Source organism: Hemicordylus capensis, chromosome 3 (assembly GCF_027244095.1).
Source record: "Hemicordylus capensis ecotype Gifberg chromosome 3, rHemCap1.1.pri, whole genome shotgun sequence".
Lineage (NCBI taxonomy): Eukaryota > Metazoa > Chordata > Lepidosauria > Squamata > Cordylidae > Hemicordylus > Hemicordylus capensis.
This window is the reverse complement of record NC_069659.1, coordinates 211054285-211073983: the sequence shown is the minus strand read 5'-3', so window position 1 is coordinate 211073983 and position 19699 is coordinate 211054285. Positions and strand designations below refer to the sequence as shown.

The following is a 19699-nucleotide window of genomic DNA, read 5'->3' as shown; positions in this document are numbered from 1 at the left end:
GACAGAGCATATGGTGGGGTCTCAGCTGCAGAGGGTCTTGGATGATATGGATTATCTAGATCCTTTTCAACCTGGCTTCTGTCCTGGGTATGGAACTGAAACTGCCTTCGTCGCCCCAGTGGATGACCTGTGACCTGGACAGGGAGAGTGTGTTCGTGTTGGTTCTGCTGGACCTCTCAGCAGCTTTTGATACCATCGACCATGGTATCCTTCTGAACCTTCTAGTGTGCAGATTGGAGGCACTGCTTTGGAATGGTTTCAGTTCTTTCTTGGTGGGGAGGGTCCAGAATATGATGGCCATTGGTCTGTGGGGTCCACAGGGTTCTCTTTCGTCCCCCATGCTGTTTAACATCTACATGATACCACTGGGAGAGGTCATGCAGGGACTTAGACTGAGTTGTCAGCAATATGCAGATGATACTCAGCTCAATCTCTCCTTACCACCTGATCCTTGGGAGGCAGTGGATGTCCTGAACCGGGGGCTGGAGGCAGTGATGGGCTGGATGTGGGCTAGTAAACTGAGATTAAATCCAGACTGAGCTGCTGTTGGTCAGCAGGAGAGCCAATCAGGATGAAGGGATTTGACTAGTTCTGGATGGGGTTGTACTCCTTTTGAAAGAGGAAGTGTGCAGCTTGGGAGTACTGCTGGATCCATTTCTGCTTTTGGATGCTGAGGTGGAGGCAGTGGCCAGAAGTGCCTTTGCACAGCTGTGGCTAGTGCACCAGTTGCATCCCTTTCTCAAGAAGGCAAACCTGACCCACACCTTAGTTAACGTCATGGCTGGATTACTCTACATGGGGCTGCCCTTGAAGAATATTCAGAAACTACAGCTAGTGCAAAATGCGGCACTTAGGATTTGTCCAGAGCCACCCACTGGGACCATATTACACCCTTTCTTAAAGAGCTGCACTACCTACCACTTTTTCTGGGTCTAATTCAAGGTGTTGTTTTTGACCTGTAAAGCCCTTAATGGTTTGGACCCTGGATATCTGAAGGACCACCTGCTAGGGGTGTGCATGAATCTGGTTTCTGTGGTTTGGTCTGAATTGGGACTGAATTTGAACTGGACTGTAATCCACAATCCGGTTCGCTTGAATCAACTGGGTGGTCTGGTCTGTTCAACTGAACCAACTGGAACTGGTTCGGCAGTTCAAGGGGCAATGCTTGTAGCTTGGAATTCGGTGTGGATTCCCCTTTACAAGCAAAGGGGAAGACTTCACAAAAGGCTTCTAAAGAGCGGGGGGCAGTGAGAGGTAACTAACAAGAGCAGATGTAGATGAGAATTGGTGTGGTGGCTGCCCCACGATACCGCTCCTTGCTGGCTAGCTGCTCTTCACACTCACTGCTGCTATTGAGCAGTGGCGCCTACTCCCTCCCTCCAGCAGCCCACACCGACCTGGCTTTTAATTTTTTTCCTTCTAATTATGAGGTGCTCCTGCACAAGAGCACCATGCTGTCAAAACTAGGATGGTGCTCTTGCACAAGAGTTTTGTGCAATCTAGTTTTGCCAGCATGGTGCTCTTGTGCAAGAGCACTTCATTAAAAAAATATAAAACATTAAAAGGCCGGGCCATGTCCCCGCATGAGCTATGGGCTGCTGGAGGGAGGAAGAGTGTTTTGCTGCTCCTTAGCGGCAATGAGTGTGAGGGGCAGCTGACCAGCAAGGAGGTACCACAGCTGCTGCTGTGCCGGTAAGGAGCTTCTCATCTACATCTATTGTTGTTAGCTGGTTGCCTCTCACGCCCCCTCCCACCGCCCTTTAGGAGCCTTTTGTGAAGGCTTCCCCTTTGCATTTATTTATTTGATTGATTGATTGATTGATTGATATACCGCCCTTCCAAAAATGGCTCAGGGTGGTTTACATCAAAATAAAAACAAAACAGTTAAAATCATTGCCCCTTGAACCAACGAACCAGGCTTGGTCTGGTCTAATTGTGCACCAACCAGCCTTCAAGAAGGCTGGTCTGATTCATGATCGGACCACTCAAACTGGCCCGGTTCGGTTCAGACTACTTGGTGCACACCCCTACCACTTGCTCCCCAGGATTTCAGCCTGCTTGACAAGATTATCAGAGGGGGCTCTGCTCCATGGGCTGACTGTGAGGGAGTCTCAGCTGCTGAGCACAAGGGACAGGGCCTTTGTGGTTATCACCCCCAGGCTTTGGAATTATCTCCCAGCTGGCATCCACTCCTCAGTCTCCATCACAGTTCTTAGGAAACAAGTACAGTCATCCAACCGCTAGGATTACATTCTTGCAAAACCCTGTGGTTGGCAAATTTGTGGTTGGTTAGACATAGGAATGAATGGGAAAAGGGGTTAGGGGAACTGCAATTGCAAAAACACCTCAAAATAAAAGAAAATGCTCAAAAATAGCTTAAAATCACCTTAAATCCCTTTATATCACCAAGAATCACCAAGAAGAATGAGCAGTTTGAACCTCTGAACCCCACAAAATCACTAAAATGCCCCCCACCCCCAAATCACTAATCACTAAAATGCTTTGCCAATCGTGGATACCCGGGTCATGTTTGGCAAGACCAATCACAATTTCTCTTTCATGGATATTTAAAACCGTGGTTGGTGAGGAATGACTGTAATAATGCAGTTCTTCAACGGAGGCTTTTATATGAGGGAATGTCTTTTATATGAGATAACTGTTTTGTTTTGTTGCTTGTGCTGCTCTTTGTTTTGTGTTTTACTGTTTTACATAGGTTTTTAAACTTTATGAGATGTAGTATTTTTATATTTAAGTTTAATATTTGTACTTTTAATTGTGTATTGTTTTAATTGTGTGTTTTAATGCTACTGCCCTGGATTATTTTAATGAAAGGTGGTTGTATAAATTAAACAATAAAATATACTTAAAAAAACTAAGTAATTTACTTCATTATGTGCTTGTTCCTTTAACCATCTCTGATAAAGAAAATTTGCTTTGCAGCTGGATTTAGAAATAGCTTTTCTTTTATATTTAAATGCCGCAATTCTGATTTCCCATGAATAAGCCTACTTTTGTCTACTGCACCAACCTACATTTAAATTCAACCCTCTGCACCTACCCACACTTAAATATTCTATTCTACTATACTTTGCAGAGGAACAGAAATGTTAACTTTGTATGACTAACAGAACCATCTCCAAATGCCTAAGGGGCTAAAGGAAAGCTTTTTTGGGATGGCAGTAAGCAATAAGTATTGTGCATTTCTTTTTTAAAATTTGAGGTGCAGTTCAAGCAGTTTGTAAAACCCCATGCTAGATCCTAGGATTCCCACACTGAGCAAATGCACTTTGTCATTCTCTAGCCACTCTTCAACCAGCCTAGTAGTACGGCTGAATGAGAACAGCCTCCTCTTCCTCCTTGGACAAACTCCAAGTCTTTAATAGGGCTTCTGTGGATTGAAAACCTGTTGCTCCCAGCAGCTGCTACTCACAGTCAACAGTTTTTCCAAACCTCAAATGATTCAAAGCCTGCCCACGTCAGCTTCTGATGAGGAGTGAGAGGAGGAATCCCAAGGAGCTTGAAAAGAACTGGAGTTTATTGTGAGCGGCAGCTGCTAGGAACAACAATTTTAAAAGCACAGACATTTTTGAGGGGCTGAGAGATTGCTGAATGCAGCCCCAAACTTCAGGTTTTGCAAATGATGCTATACCAGTTAAGGAAAACAAATGCCTTGGGAGGTTTTGGTCATATATGTCTGGTTAAGCCCTAACATCTGAATCATGTGGGTAGATCTATGAAAGGCAATTGAATACAGAAGATCTACTCTCCTTACTGATGTTTGATCTTCAGTTATCCACTTATTTATTTAATTATACTAATCAAGGGGAAGTATTTTACAATTCTGCATCTGTGATAAACAGCTTAGGTTTGTTTCACACATTACAAAACAGTGAACCTGGGTTTGCCACAGAGTGTACGGAAAGCCACGAACTAACCACAAATTAATCATTACTCTTTGATGAATGATGTATTTTCAAAAAATCTGTTTGTTGCACACACACAACTTGACATTTTTGCATATACACTGGAAAAAAAGTGTAAAAAGGCTTCTATATCCACTTCTTCTTGTACCAATGCTCTCTTTCGCCCGAATTGCACTATTTGTTTGCTATAATCACATGGCACAAAAAAGCATCATTTTGTGATATGCAATCATTTTCCTTCTCAGTGTTAACTTTCTGAGACTAAATTGGTCCAGTGCCTTGAATCTACTTTATGGATTCAAAAAGTTGTTGGGCCTTTATGGAATCCATCTACTCTACATTCAAGGTGACTCTATAAAGTAGGTGTTCTATTCTTCTGATTCTTCAGACTTTGCAATTGAGTTCATTCTTTTTAAAAAAAAAAAAGGATGAAAGAAAATGGATACCGTGTCGACTTGAATAAGATATTACCAGTGACTTGTATAAATTGCGGCACTGGGAAATCATTCTAACTAACTTTCAAGAAGGGTGATAAAGCTTAGAAGGTACTTACTCTACTCTTTACCATCATTTTCTCCAATTCCTTACTGATCTCAGCAAACGTTGGCCTCTTATCTGGTTCTTGTTTCCAGCATCGAAGCATCAGATTGTACCTGTGGGGAAACATGTAATAATATACTGTGTATGAATTAAGGACTTATTCTTCCTCTTTCATAAAATGTACTGTAATAAATGGCATGATCTAGCTGCCCTGGGCCAGCAGGGGAAACAAAGCACAGAGGTCTATATATACACAAACAGACCCAGGGGTTTAGTATGTAGTGCCACAGGCCACAGAATGATAATGGAAGGTCCTCTATACCAGGGTTTCTTAACCTTGGCCCCCCAGATGTTGTTGGACTACAACTCCCATCATCCCCCCAGACATGGCCTTTGTGGCTGAGGATGATGGGAGTTGTAGTCCAACATCTGGGGGCCCAAGGTTAAGAAACCCTGCTCTATACAGATACAGACAGACATACCATGGCAAAGTAATCGAAGGTGCTACTATAGCAGGGTCCTGACTGTGGGGTGGTAGCACAGAGGCTTCGTGTGTCCTGCAACCATTTACTAGTTGCTTCACCTAGGATAGTTAGTACACACACGTAACTAGCTCCTTCTTGCTCTTTCCTGGTTCATAAATGCAACAACTGAGGAGTGCTGGATCCTCCCCACGCTACTGGAATGAATGCCTTCTTCTGATGAGGACTACTGCACACCTGCACTTTCTGACCCTGACAGGTAAGGGCTGGATTGTGTCCATTTTATGAAATGCCAACCCTCCACCCTACAAAAACCACAAGAATCTTCTGGGTTTGTTTCCTCAGGCATTTCTCTGATGCATAAATAATTAATTTTCTGCATGTTGACATTAACTACAGTGGGAGTCAATAATGAAATAAGGGCCTACATATGTGCGGAACTCTTTGCAGGACTGTAGACGAACTTCCTCAAGCTCCTGTGTGGGGAATCAGTTCTATCTTTGCAGATACACATACAAAAAAGCAGACAGGAGCCTGCAAATATAACTGAGGCACAGATGATGGTGATTAAAGATGGCACCACACATGCACCCACCATCCTACTCCCAGGACAATGTATATACAGAATGTGTTAGAAGGCAGATAATTCAGCTTCCTGAAAAATGTTTTCTGTCTTTTTTATTCCAAAAAAGCAAGTTTCTAGCCCTTATGCCTGCAAGGTTATACTTGAAAATGTGTAAACCAGGGTTTCTTAACCTTGGGACCCCAGATGTTGTTGGACTACAAGTCCCATCATCCTCAACCACAAAGGCCATGTCTGGGGATAGGAACATAGGAAGCTGCCATATACTGAGTCAGACCATTGGTCTATCTAGCTCAGTTTTGTCTTCACAGACTGGCAGCAGCTTCTCTGAGGTTGTAGGCAGGAATCTCTCTCAGCCCTATCTTGGAGAAGCCAGGGAGGGGACTTGGCACCTTCTGCTCTTCCCAGAGCAGCTCCATCCCCTTAAGGGAATATCTTACAGTGCTCACACTTCTAGTCTCTCATTTATATGCATCCAGGGTGATGGGAGCTGTAGTCTAACAACATCTGGGGGCCCAAGGTTAAAAAACTCTGGTGTAAACAATGCCTGTTGAAATCTCAGAAACCAAAGGGGTAGCTAAATAGAAATTTCAGTGGTTCACAATGAAGCTTTATCTCTTTGCCTTTCCTCTTGACTAGCACTTTGAGAACAAATTACCATATATAAAATAATACAAACAACAGTATCAATTATGTAAAGTAAAAAATTATGCAAATTTGCCTCATGTACAGAAGCGGCAAAATTCAGCTTTATTCTGGTGCAGAATTTAGTGCAGAATATATAACACTCAGCCTATTCCTTTTTCCAGAAATGGAGGAGGAGGACACATACACGGTGTCTGGCAGTTTGGAACAGCTAGAGAGGTCATATAACAAGCAGCCCATTGTAGTCAAATGGATCAGTGGGTTTTTAAAAAAAACACACACACAAAAACAACCTTCTCTTTTGTTAGCTACGGTGAAGCTTGTACTCTAGCAGCAGAAAGTTTATCTGAGCTGGCCCAGAAAAGTAAGCATTATGTCACATGAACGAAGAAAAAAAAAATCAAATAAAGTTTTTAAGAGTCTCCAGACTTGTGAGAGAGGCCTCGAACTAGCAAGTTCTTTTAAAAAAGATGCTGGGGGCCAGGATTGGAGCAGTCACCAGGGCATATTAAATATTACTGCAGCCTCACAGGAGCCACTTTTCCATATGCAGCTCCCACAGAGCTGGTTACAGATGTCACAACTATGTAAGAAAAGGCCAGTTATGCAGGTTCTGATCATGGAATGAGCACCCTGTTGGCAGAAGTGGTAGCAGTGGTGCTGATTCCATGGGAAAGACTCATGTGATCTCCACACTCATCAGTCTGGCTCTTACCCCAGGTGCAAGGGAGCTGCTCATGGAAAAAGCTGCCTCTGTGGGACTAGGATAATCTCATCTCTGAAAGCACAGAATGGCTTCACCTGCCATGGCGAAAATGTAGGCCATCTTGTCGATTAAAGGCAAGAATTCATCGAAAAGCTCAACCTCTGTTTTCAGCTGCCTGCTAAGTCCATTATCCAATTTCCACAATATATATGAATGAATACATCATTTTTTTCACCTCCTCCAGCTCATATCCTTGATCCACTTATATGTCAATTTTATTTCTGAGCTCATTACTTCTCACTATAGGTCTATTCATGCATTATGAACACTGTACAGAACTGTAGGTGCTGTACCCATGTAACCAGAGTGCACCAATAAGCCCTACCCTCCTGTTCCTTAACTACATCCTCCCACTCTCCATGCATATAAGGTTGGTCTGAGCACCCAGTGTTTTTAATCATAGGAATGATCTCTTTCCAAATACAGGATTTGTCTCTGCAGACAAACGCTGAATGCATGAAGAGCAGGGAGTGTAGTAAAAGAATGCATCTGAATGGGGGTGGGGCTGGCCTGTAGACTCCCATGGGCGCTGTACATGGTCACAGCGTCCACGGTTTTCATAATGAGTGAACCAGACTTGTGATGGCACGGTATGCCCTCTCTTCTTTTTCTTCAGACTTGGGGCCAAACTAGATGAGACATTAATCACATTGTTTGGTCCTATATGTATATTTTTCTCTGTCAAATAAGAACCAAGAATGCATCAGGATCAGGACCATGGCAGCAGGGAAGAGAGGCCTTAATCATGGGAATAAACCCATTCCTTCTGTTGCAGTCCAGATCTGAATTAGGATGCCAATGGCTCTTTGACTTGCAAGGGAAGCTGCTATCAGCACCAATGATAGCTTCCATTCTGGGGCAAATAGTAGCCATGGGCCCCCCGATCTGGATCCAGGCTATGGTGGAAGGAAAGGGCTGAAGCCTCCCCACAACCCTTCTGGAGTTCCAATTCTAATCACTCCCTGCTCCACATGCAGTGGTTATTTAACAGAGAGAAAATAAATATACAGCCAAACAGTGTGATTAACACCATGTCTAGCTGGCCCACATTCAAGACTCAGTCCATTAACTGCAATTCAGTGCATTGCAATGGTGAGCAATTAAAAGAATGGAGACTCCAAATATTTTCAACAGATTCCAGCTAATGATCCAATACATGGCAATTGCCTTGCCCTGCTGAGGCTCTTCCAGATGTTGCAGTCACAACAGGAGGTCTGTGGGGCTCAGCCAGATTACATCGCCCCAGCAAATGCTCCGGTTACAAAGCAGTAGCTCTTAACTGATAATGAAATCTCTGACACACATTCCTAGGAAATAGCAATTCCCACTGCAACAAGTGTTCCCACTTCATCTAGTGTGTGAAAGTGGCACAGGTACTATTGAGGGGAAAGGCTGTAGCTCAGTGGCAAAAGGTCCCAGATTCATTCCCCGCAGGAACCCTGCCGGAAACCTGGAGAGCTGCTGCTAGTCAATGTCAACAATACTAGCCTAGATGGACCAGTGGTGTAACTCTGTGAAACTATTCCCACAATCGGTAGAAAGCAGGCTAAGGGAACCTAGCCCGCTTTCTACTGATCATTGGAATCACCGGGCTCACGGGTGAGCCCGGTGGTTCTAAGGCAGCTAGCTTGCCTAATTCCCCATCCCCTTAAATGAGGTTAACGGAACGAGCACTCCGTTAACCTCATTTTTTTGCTTGTGCGCCACAGCGGCACGTGGCGACACACAAGTAGACCCTGACTGGGAGGCTGCAGCCAGCCTCCTGGCCTCGGGGTCTCTCCAGAATGCCCTGTGCACTCACGCAGGGCATCCTGGAACTTCTGGGGGGCGTATGGCCCCTGATTCCTACAGCCCCCACCGGCTCCATGATGGAGCAGGCAGTCGTGTGGGCAGCTGATCCGGCCGCCCAGAGCAATAAGTTTGATTGTCTGCAGGGAGAGAGGGTCAAGCCTACTCTCCCTCCAGACCCACCAGATGCTCTTCTCACTGATTGTGAGAAGAGCTTCAGTATAAAGCAAGTTCCTATGCAGGCATCTCCTGGAAAATGATACAAAATATGATGCAAGTGTTCCCTCTCTGCAAGACTGTAGCATACGTCTCCTATAATTCTATTTTTAAAATGTTCCAAGGCTGACTTAAGATGAAGAAACGAATATCTCTGTAGATGGCTGTTACTAGAATAGTGCTAGCCACCTGGATGGTTAATGCGGTGGGATAAGACCTCCCATCTAGCAAAGACCTCAGACAGAGCTTCTAGTCTGATCTTGATTACTGTGATCAACTAGTAGGATGTTTTGGATCAGCAGTGCCTGCAGTTTGATGTTACTTACATTTCCTCGCTGCAATTTTCTGGCTTCTCCATTCTATATCCTGTTTTTAAGAGGTTAAACAGTCTCTCAGGAGCAATACCTGGATAGGGATTACCTCCCAGGGTGACTATCTCCCATAGCAGTACTCCAAATGACCATCTGAGGAGAAAAGAAAGCAGCAATTACTGGGCAAGTTAGAATATAAAGAATTTAAATTAGAATTTTCTCCTGATCCTATAGTACAAATGAGTACATATGAGTGAATCTAAAATTTACAAACTTAAAATCTGACAAAGCTGTCAATTTTTTATATACTGACATGAATGCAAATGGTAACAAACAGATCTGAATGAAATAGATTTTGAATTTGAGGATACAAAACTGTGAAAATAGTTTTAGGGCACAAAAATCAATATTCAGAGTACAAAAGTCAAATTATGGAATTGTGTTCCACACTTCAAAGTGCTTTCTATTGAAACTTGCTGATCTGCAATATAAATTTACAAATTTCACTTTCTGAAAAGATTTTTTTCGGTGTCCAAATAAACAATCAGTCATAGGACCCAATCTAGTGGAAGTCAGACACGGCTGTTTCTTTGCAATCAGTCGTATCAAAATGAAAAACTGCATTTCTCCCTTGGGACTTAAGGTGTAACAAATGATTGTGGCCTATAAGGTATGGCTAATGATACTGGCCAACATTTTGACTGATGCTGCAGAGGCAATGCATGCAAACCACGTCTGCAGCATTTAGTAATTTAAGAGTCCTGCTGTGCGGGCACTTGCAATTTTAACTGATCTCTCCTTCCCACAGAAGTGCTCATCGATACGGTACTCCTGAATATATCCCTGAGGGCTGTACAACCATCAGAGTTGTATTTGTAGGTGTTAGAGTGTGCTTCTGAGGGAAGAAGATATCCCCCCACTGCAAACAAGAGCCCGTGCAGCATGACTATGGATTATTAAATGCTGCAAAGCACTTTGCCCACAGTGCCTCCAAAGTGCTAGTCAGTACGTCTGCCTGTGGCAGGAACTGATTCCTCTATCTTCAGTTTTGCAGTCATAAGCTGTGTTTAACTCCCTGGGATACCTCAGAAAACCATACTTGGAAAGAATTTGGCAACCAACACTTTTTTCTTGGAGCAGCATTTGTTCGGCTTTGTAGATTTTGAGGAATTACTTCAGTAAGGAATTGGTCAGCAAAAATGGTTACATAGTTATTGAAAACTGCATGTCTCACTTGGTCATATGATAATGTTTTAGTTTCCTGTCTTTTTTGTATTCTCAGTAGGCCATTATTAGCATAGAAATAAAATGTCCATAACTTTGCTGAAGTCTGGATTCATTCATGTCTCTATTCACAGTATGTTTGAAGCCCATTTGTTCTCCCTTCATGCACTTTATTTGAGTTAATGCCTCCTGCACACCATATTATGATTCTCTCTACTGCTATGCCAAACAGGGTTTCTAGTGATTTGGGTTTTATTTCAAAAGACCTTCCTTGTTGATGAAAAAACAACTGTGTATTATATTTTTATTCTACCCTTGCTTGAAAGTCAGTCTTCCCTTCCATTTTATACCAATGACACTGTGAGACAGGTTACAGTTGGGATTGGCCCAAATTCATCAGTGAGCTTCATGGCTGAGTGGAGATTTGAACCTGAGTCCCTCAAGTCAACATTTAATAGTGTACCCCAGGGGTGTCAAACTGAGGCCCTCCAGCTGTTGCTGGCCTACATCCCTGGCTACTGGCCATGGTGATTGGGGATAATGGGAGTTGTAGGCCAACAACAGCTGGAGGGTCACAGTTTGTCACCCCTGCTCTACCCACTCTGTCATACAGGCTTAATATTCAAGTTGGCTCTCAGATTTAATTTCCCTTTAAATGGTGGGGGGAATACCTCAACACGGGACATTTTCATGCTACTGTAGCTGTTTCTTGAATTGATCACTTCTGGGCACAACTGAGTGTCATGCTGTCCTGCACATCCAACTGAAATGAATAGGGCCTGTGCAAGAGCACTACTATGATCCATTATTGATGGTATTTGGCATTTGGTATTCCTTAAGCAGGGTAGTGGTGGTGGATAGTACTGGCAACTTTTTCTATTTTCCCATTCTTTCCAATAAGAGAACTTCTCACTGGAGCATATCCTAGGTCTCCTAATGTAACACATCTCTGCTTTGTTAATCTTGAAAACAAACCTTCGCTTTCAGGCTTGTTGCCAGGATTCACCTGGCCACCAACCCTGAAGAGAGCGAGTCCAGGGGAGGAGGAGAGTCTGCCTTGGCATCAGGGACACTTGTCCCTGATGACAGCCTGCAAGGTCCAGCACTGCCAGGGCCACCAGAGCCAGCTGCTCCAGCAGAGGAGTCCTGGTGCTCAGTGAAGTCCTGCTCCTCTCTTCTGATTCTCCTCCATTGCCCCCAGGTCCTTAGGAACAGAAGTGACACTGGGCCTCCTCAGGTGGAAGGGGAAACTAGCCGGGGTGTCTTCTCAGGAGGAAGGCTACCCTAGGAGTCTAGGAAGGGGCAGAGCTCGAACTAGCCACATAAGCTATCAGTCCTTGCCTGCACCTTTGCTGGTTCAACAGCTCCACTATCTGCTCCTGTCTCCATCTGCTTTGCTTTGCTGCCTTGATTGCCTCGCCTGTTTTGCTGGCTTGCTTGATTTAGATTTGGACACTTGTTCAACATGGCAGACTTTGCCATTTGAATGCTTGACCTGTAAACAGGTCTAAGATTAAGATGGAGATTTGTGTAACAGCTGCTGGTGTCACAAAGGTAATGTTCCTCCTTAAAGCCTCCTATGTCATTTACTAGGGAGAAGGGGGATTTAGGGGACTCCTTCTAATGGGAAAAGTTTGCAAATTCCCCAAGCACCTTCCCTCCCTTTCAGCTTTCCAGCAGTTGTTCATGCTGGTAATGTGGTGCAGGAGGAAATGTAGACATGTTCACAGAGAAGTGAGACATATGTAATAACTGAATATGGCATTTGTTTGCAATATTGTAACATTTATCTTATATAATGCAATGGTTACAAATATAACCAACACACAGCATATTCAATATTCCAGTTTAAAAAAGCATTTATAATATTATCTTGAGGATATTTCTATAATATCCTCACATTCATTCATTTCGATGGGCTAGGGCCCCTAGAAACAGATAGGATGAGAACACTGGAGTACTTGCCTCCACCACGCAACATGTGTATCTCTATCTCAGACTTGCTATGCAGTTAAACCTCAGTTATATAACATGGGAATGTAAGAATTGTCTTGTGCGATCAGATCTATGGTCCATCTTATCCAACAGCTGTCAAGCAAATGTCTCCAAAAAGGCTGCAAACAGCTCATAAAGGTGATGGCCTTCTCCCACTGTTTGTCCCCAGCAGATGGTACACAGAGTTATACGGTCTCTGTAGTTTGAGATTCCATGATATAAAAGCCACAAGCAGTTGTACAGATTCAGGTGACCAGTGAGCACAGGTGTTTAGCACTTAAGAAATGTTTACCAACAACCGTTTTAAATAATGCATGTTAACCTGTCAGTACTAATTAGCTGTTTAGCACTACTCACATAAGAGGCATGGACTCCTGAATACATATTGAGCAAATGAGTTTGAATTACCAGGTTGGACTGTATTTGTTAAGCTTGCTTCATCACTTGTGGCAAGCCGTTTTTGTTACAGTTCAAGCTGGCTGTTTCCCAGTATTCTGTGGTTACTTCTCCACAGTTACTGGAAAGTGAGCAAGAATCTTGCTATGTAATAAAGTATTCACTATGCCCTCGACCCTGAAGAGTCTTTAAGTTGCAATTTCTTTCTATTTCCCTTCCCCACCTCCCCACATTCTGATGTCTAAACTTCACTCAAAAGAAGCCACAATTTCCTCATAGAATTTTTCTTTAACAGTTACAGAATGTTGAAGTAAGAAGAAGTAAAATGGAAGTACCAACAAAGGCAAAATGGATAAACTCAGGGATTCCTGAACTCTACAGTTCTCAGATTCCATTTAGGCAAGTCTTTGCTCTTAACAGCTGCACAAGAGAGAGAACATGGGAAGATGAAACATTTCCCACCACAGCTACTTTAGGAATGCCATATCTCCACAAATCCCCCATCACAGAGGAGAGCTGTTCTTGTGGTAGCAAGCATGACTTGTCCCCTTAGCTAAGCAGTGTTTACCCTGGTTGCATATGGGAGACTTAATGTATGAGCACTGTAAGATATTCCCCTAAGGGGATGGAACCACTCTGGGAAGAGCAGAAGGTTCCAAGTTCCTTCCCTGGCATCTCCAAGATAGAGCTGAGAGAGATTCCTGCCTGAAACCTTAGAGAAGCCACTGCCAGTTTGTGTAGACAGTACTGAGCAAGATGGACCTATGGTCCGACTCAGTATATGGCAGCTTCCTATGTTGCTCTGAGTATCTTTTGGGCACAGTGGAGTGAAAAGGTTGTTGGGTCAAGCCCAGCTGGAGAAAAGTCTCTCTTGGGAGATGCACTCAGGGTCATTTTTTTAAAGGGGGGGGGAGGAAGAGAGCTGGTATTGTGGTAGCAAGCATGACTTGTTCTAGGAGAAGCTACTGCCAGTCTGTGTAGACAATACTGAGCAAGATGGACCAATGGTCTGACTCGGTATATGGCAGCTTCCTATGTTCCTATGTATGCAAACATTAAAGGTATAGGGATCTGGATGTACATAAGAGCTGACAAGCCTAGAGAGCCGGACTTACCAGTGGATCAAAAGAGCATTGTGGGTAGCTGGCTGCTGGAGACATGCACCATAACAAACTAATTGCTGGTGGTCTGTAGGCAGGCTGTCAAAGCATGCAACTAACATGTGACAATATTCTATGTGATAGCAGCAGTAATTAATAGGGATGTGCATGAACCTGTTCGGAGGCCCGAAGACACACACGCACCCAGTACTTCCAGCCAAAGAGGGGGAAGGGGCGGCAGGGAGGTATACTGATGCCTCAAAGGCTTTTATGGAAAAAAAAAAGAACAGGGGGAGAGGTAAGTGCACCCTCGACCACCCTTAAAGTGGCACCCCACCCCCTCGAGCCACCTCCTCCCAGTTCCATGCACATCCTTAGTAATTAAAGGTTTCTCCCTCGTCACTTACAAGATGTAGTCACCTTCACACATGCACCCAGGAGTATGGAATCAAATCCCAGGTGAAAGACCCACTTACATAATCAGCTCTCCCTCACATTCTTCTCATATGTGCCCCAGCAGCAGGTGAGAGCATCATGCAGAAGCAGCTCCCACACTGCTGTGCATGTGAAGGGAGCCTTTGCAATAGACCATCTAGTATAGGGATGGGTAAAGGGTACATCATGGATAGTAAATCCCCAAGTATTTGTGACTCTCAATAGTTTAACATCTGCAATAGCAAAAAGACTTTCCTCCCCTAAGTAAGGCAGCTGAAATGAAGAAAGCTTGGGAGGAAATCATGAAAGGGTTGTTGGGTTTTTTTGGTGAAAAGACTGTGAGCTCAGCTCTAGTTCTGAAAACAAATTCCTGGTCTGAACATCTGCTCAAGAGATGTCCTGGTCCTTAATCCTAAGCATACACCCAACCAACTATTTTGTACTTCGATCTAGTTAGTAGACCTTGGGATTCTAGAGTGAAGCAAAGTAGATCCCACAAGACTGTATCTACCCATTTCTCATCTACTGGACCTGTTCCAGATGATGACTAAGTCTGGGTTCTTCTTGGAGCCAGAGACCAATTATTGCCCACTGGGTCATGCTAACCATTTTTTTTTTTTTTTTTGCAGACAAAATAACGATATGATTGTGAGGCCACTAGACTGACTCAGCTTAGAACAACACCAATTCTGGGAAATTCAGCTTTGTCTAGCTTATTGCAATCCATTTCAGCATAAACTGTCCACTGTTGCAGCACATGTGTCTTAGAGAATGAAATCAGCCAGCTACAAATTGAATCCATGTATGAAGCTATTCCCATGATCAGTAGAAAGCTGGCTAAGGGAGCCTAGCCCACTTTCTACTGATCGTGGGAACCACCGGGCTTGCGGGCGAACCCGGTGGTTCCCAGGTGGCTAGCCCACCTTTCCCCCCTCCCCATAAATGAGGTTAACGGAGCGAGTGCTCCGTTAACCTCATTTTTTTGCTCGTGTGCTGTGGCAACACACAAGTAGACCCCCAACTGGGAGGCTGCAGCCAGCCTCAGAAGTCTCTCCAGAATGCCCCGCGTGCTCACGTGGGGCATCCTAGAACTTCCAGGGGCCGCATGGCCCCCGATCCCCACAGCCCCCACTGGCTCTGTGACGGAGTCAGTAGTTGTGTGGGCAGCCAATCCAGCCCACTCTCCCAGCAAACCTCCCAGAAGCTCTTCTCACTGATTGTGAGAAGAGCTTCTATATCTTAGCTGGTGAAGGCCAGTTGGGAGAGGCTAGAATGACTGCTGGTTAGGGCATGATGCCTCTCTTAAGGAGGGCAAGATGCTTAACATCTTGTTTAGGCTTTGCTCAAGAAACTGATTTTTGATACTGACTTCCCAGCCAAATAGGGTCCATTCAGTTTTCTACAGTAGAGCTACAGAGCAGGGGCCTTTTGGAAGCCTGAGGTATTCTTGCACAACATAGATCCAAGGAAAAAGATGAACAGGGAAGGAATGTAAATACACAGACTTACACATCACTTTGTGTTGTATAGATGTGATCAAAGAGAGATTCTATTGCCATCCATTTTACAGGTATCCGGCCCTGGAGGAAGAAATGGACATTACTGCTTGCAAACACTCTTTTGCACTGCTTCTCAATGTCACTTTTGTCACAGACATTTCACTTTTTTCACAGTTGTCTTGTGTATGCCGTCAACCACACTCACATGCCTTTTCACAGAGAACAAGGGCCTTTCTTTCACATAAAAAATGACAAATCATACCTTAACACAGATGTATGTTTTTCCAAAATACTTTATACTCATGTCAACTATTGTCAAACACTGTAGCTACTTGCTGCTGTGTCGCCTGAACCTGCCCTTAGACGCTAACTGGTGTGACAGTGGAAGACTGCGCTATTTCTATTTCTTTAAAGTCCATCCACTTCTTAGTGCATGGCATTGACATGATTGAAAAAGATTAATTTGTGTATTTTAAAATCACATTTTTAGACTTAAGATTTTATAATAGTAAGTATCCATGTGCATCCGTTTGGGAGGATAGGCAGGGCCTCAATGAAACAAATAAGCAAGCAAATTTAAAAAAGCCACATTATGCAGTTCATGGTGATCAGAATACTGTTATTGCAGAAGCAATTTCCTAATGTCATAGCTATAGAGATGCAGACATAGGTTTGTAAGGAGCTCCTATTATAAAATGTAGCTTAAACTTTGGTTTCTGATCTGAGGTGTCTATTCAGATACATATGACTTTACAATGAAAAGAACACTCCTCATATTGGAAGACAGGCTTCAGATTACATTTTCTCTGCATGCACGATCTTACAAGTGAGATGTTGTCATATGCTGAATATGACAACAACTGAATATGCCAATGACACACCTAATCACATGGGAAGTTGATAATAAATCACTGAGATGGGGGAAAATAATGGATTTAAAGGGGCAGAAGTATTCCTAATTGCCAGATAAGGAGGCACTTCACATGATTAGTGTGAAGCGCTTGAGGAGGCAGACAATTGCCCGCAGAGCCCTGGGTGGCCAGATCAGCTGCCCACACAACTACTGGCTCCATCACTGAGCTGGTGGGGGCTGCAGGGATCGAGGGCCACTCGGCCTCCAGGATGCCCCACACAAGTACATGGGGCATTCTAGCGGGACCCGAGCCTGAGAGGCTGCTTGCAGCCTCCCGGTTGGAGGTCTACTTGTGTGTTGCTGCATGCTGTGGCAGCACACAAGCAGAAAAACAAGGTTAAGGGAGCTCTCACTCCATTAACCTCATGTAAGGGAAGGGGGAATTAGGTGGCTAGCCGCCTTGGAACCACTGGGCTTGCTCCCTTGGCCCACTTTCTGGTGATCATCAGAATAGTTTCAAGGAGTAGTAGTAACATGGCAAAACTCTGGGCAAGAAGGAGCCCAATACAAACCACGAACATAGTGACTCCTCTGGCAGTGTGTGTGTGTAAGGAGTAATCAGGCCCACACCTCTTAAAAAAAATTACGATTATTCTATAGAGCAAGCACTCAAGTTAACACACACTTGTTTTAATCTAAATATTTTTGAAAAAATCTTTTCACATCAATGGACTTGAAGTAGTGGCTCTTCATAAATATGTTATTGAAATGCAATGTAACAATTATTTTTCTTGGTGCTTCTTTGAGGTTCTCCTCCTGTCTTTGCTTTTGCCTATGACAAAGTGCATCAACATCATTTGTCTGTGTTTCACACCTGATAATAACCACTGACAAAGTGCTGTACCTTGCTTCTCTTGACGTAAGAGTCCTCTTCATAAACGTCTCGCGACAGGCCAAAATCTGAAATCTTCATTTTACGCCCTTCTGCTACTAAGACATTTCTGGCTGCTAAATCACGATGTACAAGCTTTGGAATAAGAAATGAAAATAAGCAATTAACTTATTGTCAGCTACTCTAGAGGTTAGGAAGACATGGTTGAGAGTGGGGGGGACCATACCTTCATTTCAGCCAAGTATTGCATTCCGCGAGATATTTGCCATGCAAATGAGATTAGGTCACCCATGGTTAAGGCTCGCTCATCTGGATTGTCCAAGTAGCTGGAATTTCTGTTGGCATCATTGCCCACATAGCTGGGTCCAACTTTCCGGCTTTCCCTTAGAAAACTCCTCAAGGAGCCATATTTGGCATATTCCACTATTAAGTACAAAGGCCCTGAGGCAAAAAGGGAAAGAAATAGAAGTAGAATTAGGTCAGCTTGCTCTCAAGAATCAGACATAAAATGCCCTATCTACCAACAGGATTGTATGTCCCCTGTGCTTTAAAAACAACAACCCCAAAACAAGTTGTCCTATAAGAACTAATCAGCCTACTTTTTTTTCCACAGTCTCTACAACTGGACTAAATTTGGTTTACATCAAGGTCCGCAAGTTAGATCTCTTGCACCTCAAAATGTTCATGCGTCCACCATCTTGGATCGGGGTGGATGACATCATCACAAACTATGCTGCTGAGGTGTCCCTGTGTCACTACAGCTGCAGCAATTTTGATTCAAATTGGTTAAGCAGTTGACAAGTTAGTGCACCTGCACCTCCAAAGTTTATGCATCCGCCATCTTGAATCGGTGTGGATGACATCATCACAAACTATGCCATTGAGATGTCCCTGTGTGTCCCTGCAGCAGTAGCAAATTTGGTTCAAATCAGTTAAGCGGTTCACAAGTTAGCTCACTTGCAACTCAAAAGTTCATGCGTCCGCCGTTGAGGTGTCCCTATGTGTCCCTACAATTGTACCCAATTTGTTTCATATTGGTCCAGGAGTCGCAAAGTTGATGTGGGGGGGGGGCACACATGAACACACACAGAGAATGCTGGGTGATCTCATAAGCCTACTGGAAATTAGGCTAAAAACCTGCAGAGAAAATTTTAAATTGTGTAACCAGTATAAATCACGAAAATTGAACAAATGTGAATATATTGCTTATTGTGCATCTGCTCCTAGAAGAAAAAAAGATGGACAAGGAACTTCTATAGCACTAAAACTAACCCCCTTGGCTCTTGGAGATTTCACAAGCATTGCTCACACACTTTCAAGTCTTCCTTTGCAGCCCTAAGGGCAAAATAATTTCAAAAAGTGAAACAGAGATAATCAGGAAACTAAATTCTGTGCACAATACCAGATTCTGCAGGTTTCTGTACATGCACAGAATACACACTGTCATACCTAATGGGTTGTATATCTGAGCTTTGATTAAAGCCACATTTGTTCCCATCATTTCACACTTCTATTTTTAGATTATTTTCTTTGTTTCCTAGATTTCAGCATCTAAAGGAAAAATAAGTTTTTCCCTTTCTTAAAAAAAACAACCACACAAAACCAGGACAGAGTGACACGTTGAATGTGTATGTTTAAAAGTCCTCTCATCTCTGCTTGCCTTGCACTCCCCACCACATGGGAGTGAGCATAGTAAAATTTAAAATGTGCTTTTTTTCTGCTCACATGCCTTTGGGTCCATACCTATAGAGAGCAAATGGAACTATGCTGCATTTCTGCCAAAGCTCAAAAAGAAAATATGCAAAGTGTTTAGGTTTTATAAGATGTTTAATGCAGATTTCTGTACAAATTGGCCTGAAGAACCTATTTAAAGAGTTCCGTTTTAAAACATGCACATTATTTCCTGCAGGTTGTGGTAATTCTCCCAGTATCTTGTACTTCCTGCACACTAATTAGAGTGGCTTGTTACTCTCTTGTTGAGAGTATACTTAATACCCTCAAGTATAGGCTCTCACAAAAGGATCCTGACATTTCAGTCCATTAGCAAGCTT

At 43.5% G+C, this 19699-nt stretch overlaps 1 protein-coding gene across 4 annotated transcripts in view; it reads right to left on the bottom strand.

Moving 5' to 3' along the window:
- Window positions 1–19699, bottom strand: part of RET (ret proto-oncogene) — a 192811-nt gene that overhangs the window by 10818 nt on the left and 162294 nt on the right. For all 4 annotated transcript variants that reach the window (XM_053311676.1, XM_053311677.1, XM_053311679.1 and 1 more), the window contains 5 exons: window positions 17875–18089; window positions 17661–17783; window positions 15914–15984; window positions 9270–9407; window positions 4477–4576 (listed from right to left, as the gene is read on the bottom strand). In XM_053311676.1, the coding sequence (XP_053167651.1) occupies window positions 4477–4576; window positions 9270–9407; window positions 15914–15984; window positions 17661–17783; window positions 17875–18089 (647 nt within the window). The remainder of the gene's footprint in view (window positions 1–4476; window positions 4577–9269; window positions 9408–15913; window positions 15985–17660; window positions 17784–17874; window positions 18090–19699) is intronic.